The sequence below is a fragment of the Contarinia nasturtii genome, unplaced genomic scaffold, assembly GCF_009176525.2.
Source record: "Contarinia nasturtii isolate CC-2019 unplaced genomic scaffold, AAFC_CNas_1.1 Cnas_scaffold_5474, whole genome shotgun sequence".
Lineage (NCBI taxonomy): Eukaryota > Metazoa > Arthropoda > Insecta > Diptera > Cecidomyiidae > Contarinia > Contarinia nasturtii.
Genome location: NW_022202745.1, coordinates 293 through 2,783, shown reverse-complemented (window position 1 = coordinate 2,783; position 2,491 = coordinate 293). Strand labels below are relative to the sequence as shown.

The window sequence follows — 2,491 nt, the reverse complement described above, 5'->3', positions numbered from 1 at the left end:
AATGCGCGCAGTAGCCGATTTTTGTGCGTAATAAAAATTCATTTATTCTAAGAAAATAGTGTGTTTGTACTTGGTACATTTTAAATTACAACACGAACTCAACCGAGACATTTTTCCAAGTGAAAATTTGAAAAGAAAGGTGACGAAATAAAAAATAAATTCATATAAATACCTCAATACCGGTAAATATTTGATGTGTAAAATATATTTATATATTGTATATAAAATGATGTCAAATGAATATTTGTCGCCTAAATAAATTTTGCATCATTTGTTTTAGTGAGTGTTTTGGAAAAATAAAATCAAGAAAATAAATTTTGTCAATTTTGCACACTGCACGTGGATAAAAAGTCAATTTAACCGTAAATCTTAGCCGACGAAGCAAGTGTGCAAGTTCCATTGAACAAATTCATGTTCAAACATGAATTTAGCATTGCGCACAATACAGAATGCAAAACCGTTAGGGCATTAGCAATGCGTCGTAGTTTCTCAATATTGTGCTTATGGCCTGCTTCGATACAATTGAATTTTTTTTCGATTTTTTTTTGTAATTTTTTTTTGTTTTCAATATTGATTCATTATCAGGCCCAATATGTCCGACACATCAAGTGGTGACGACGATGATGGAGACGAGGAATGTGGGGTGGAGCGCGGAAATGTGGTAAGTACATTTGAATTTTTTTTTACTTGTACAATTATTGTTGTCATTTTTTCAAAAGCATATTTTATTGATGTGTACATTGTATTAATGCAATTTTTTTTATTTTTCCCCTGTCTCTATAGGTTTCAAACCTAGCGAACAATCAACCAGTTGTTCGATTGGAAAGGATGAGCAGAGATTTGTTACGGCAATGGAATGTACCGCGGCCAAATGTGACACAACAAACACCAGCACGCCGTTCAAAACGTGTACAAACTGTACCGTCTGTCGCTCGTTCTTCTCAGCCACAAGATAGTAGTGACGATGAACCATTAGCGGCAAAAATAAGACGGACTACACAGCCATCTAATTCGGTAAAAAAAATTCATTTTCATTTTTTTTTAATTAAATTTCCAATATGTATAATTGTATACATTATACGAGGGCGACTATTTAAGTTTCTTCAATATGTATGTTTTAGTATTGCCCGATGCAAACCATTGTCATATTCGTAAAGTTGGACATTTTTCATGACCATTTGACTTAACAGGACGAATTTTAGTTTTGTGGTATGGCCACGGTGTCAGTTGGAAAAGGTCAACTTCGCAAAAAAATGAAATTTACAAAAAAGATTATTTCTCATAAGTTTTCAAAAAGAGCTGCCTGCTCAACAGTATTACTTCCGACTCAAGTCGGGGTATGGGAAGGAAGTACCATGCCTTGCCACTGTATACAACTGGTTCACTGAATCCCATCGTCATGGTGCTCGCTACAGTGATCAATTGCGCGATGGTCCTTCGAAAATTGATGTCATCGAGAAAAACTCTGGTGCCGATTGAGTTAGGATCGAAGTTTCTTTTACAGTTAAATTGTGGTATGCCCAAGGATCACAGAGACTCCAATCATTTGGTTCTTCCATGAATTACAACATGAAAAAAATAAATCTTTACGTGTCAACCCACAGTTGCTCAAAAATCGATTGATTTTAATCACATCCAAAAAATCATAACCAATTTGACATAGGATAATAAAAACACGTCTATACGATCGCAATAGAAGCCAAGACATGATTCCAGTAGTTTGGACCTGAAACAAAAACTTGGTTGACTCTCTGAGTCTTCAAACATGAACACAATCGAACAAAAGTTGTTCGTTTGTGAAGTGATAGGGAAAATCGGACCTCATTATTTTACAGTGTTATGTGTCATGTTGCTACCATGCCTTTAGAGGATGAAAGGTCCTTCAATGCTGAATAGTACACAACCATTTGATTGTCAAAAGTCATCACGGGAATATGGAGACCAAAACTCTGAAACTTATAATCCCAAAACATGGCAAAAAGAAGCCCATCAAACAGTCGACTATTTGACCACCCAAAAGATCGAATTGATGCACAATACTCCGTGTACGAATTATTCGGGACCCCTCTGTCCACCAGAGACCAAAATCAGTTGGATACAATATATTTTTCGTACTTGAAATTAGGTGCATATTCAAAAAAGTGCACTTTTTGGAGTGTCATGTTTAAGCTGCTGTCGTAGCCATACCACAAAACTAAAATTCGTCCTGTTAAGTCAAATGGTCATGAAAAATGTCCAACTTCACGAATATGACAATGGTTTGCATCGGGCAATACTAAAACATACATATTGAAGAAACTTAAATAGTCGCCTACGTATTAATGCAATTTTTTTTATTTTCCTTTGTCTCTATAGGTTTCAAACCTAGCGAACAATCAGCCAGTTGTTCGATTACAAAGAATGAGCAATGATTTGTTACGCCAATGGAATGTACCGCGGCCAAGTGTGACACAACAAACACCAGCACGCCGTTCAAAACGTGTGCAAACTG

At 35.9% G+C, this 2,491-nt stretch overlaps 1 protein-coding gene across 2 annotated transcripts in view; it reads left to right on the top strand.

Moving 5' to 3' along the window:
- Window positions 1-16: 16 nt before the first annotated feature.
- Window positions 17-2,491, top strand: part of LOC116351436 — a 2,767-nt gene continuing 292 nt past the window's right edge. The window contains exons 1-4 of one of the 2 annotated variants that reach the window (XM_031783532.1): window positions 17-139; window positions 586-661; window positions 784-1,014; window positions 2,356-2,448. In XM_031783532.1, the coding sequence (XP_031639392.1) occupies window positions 593-661; window positions 784-1,014; window positions 2,356-2,448 (393 nt within the window). In that variant the 5' untranslated portion in view covers window positions 17-139; window positions 586-592. Of the gene's footprint in view, window positions 183-585; window positions 662-783; window positions 1,015-2,355; window positions 2,449-2,491 lie in introns of both variants that reach the window. The other variant, XM_031783531.1, reaches the window with a different exon arrangement.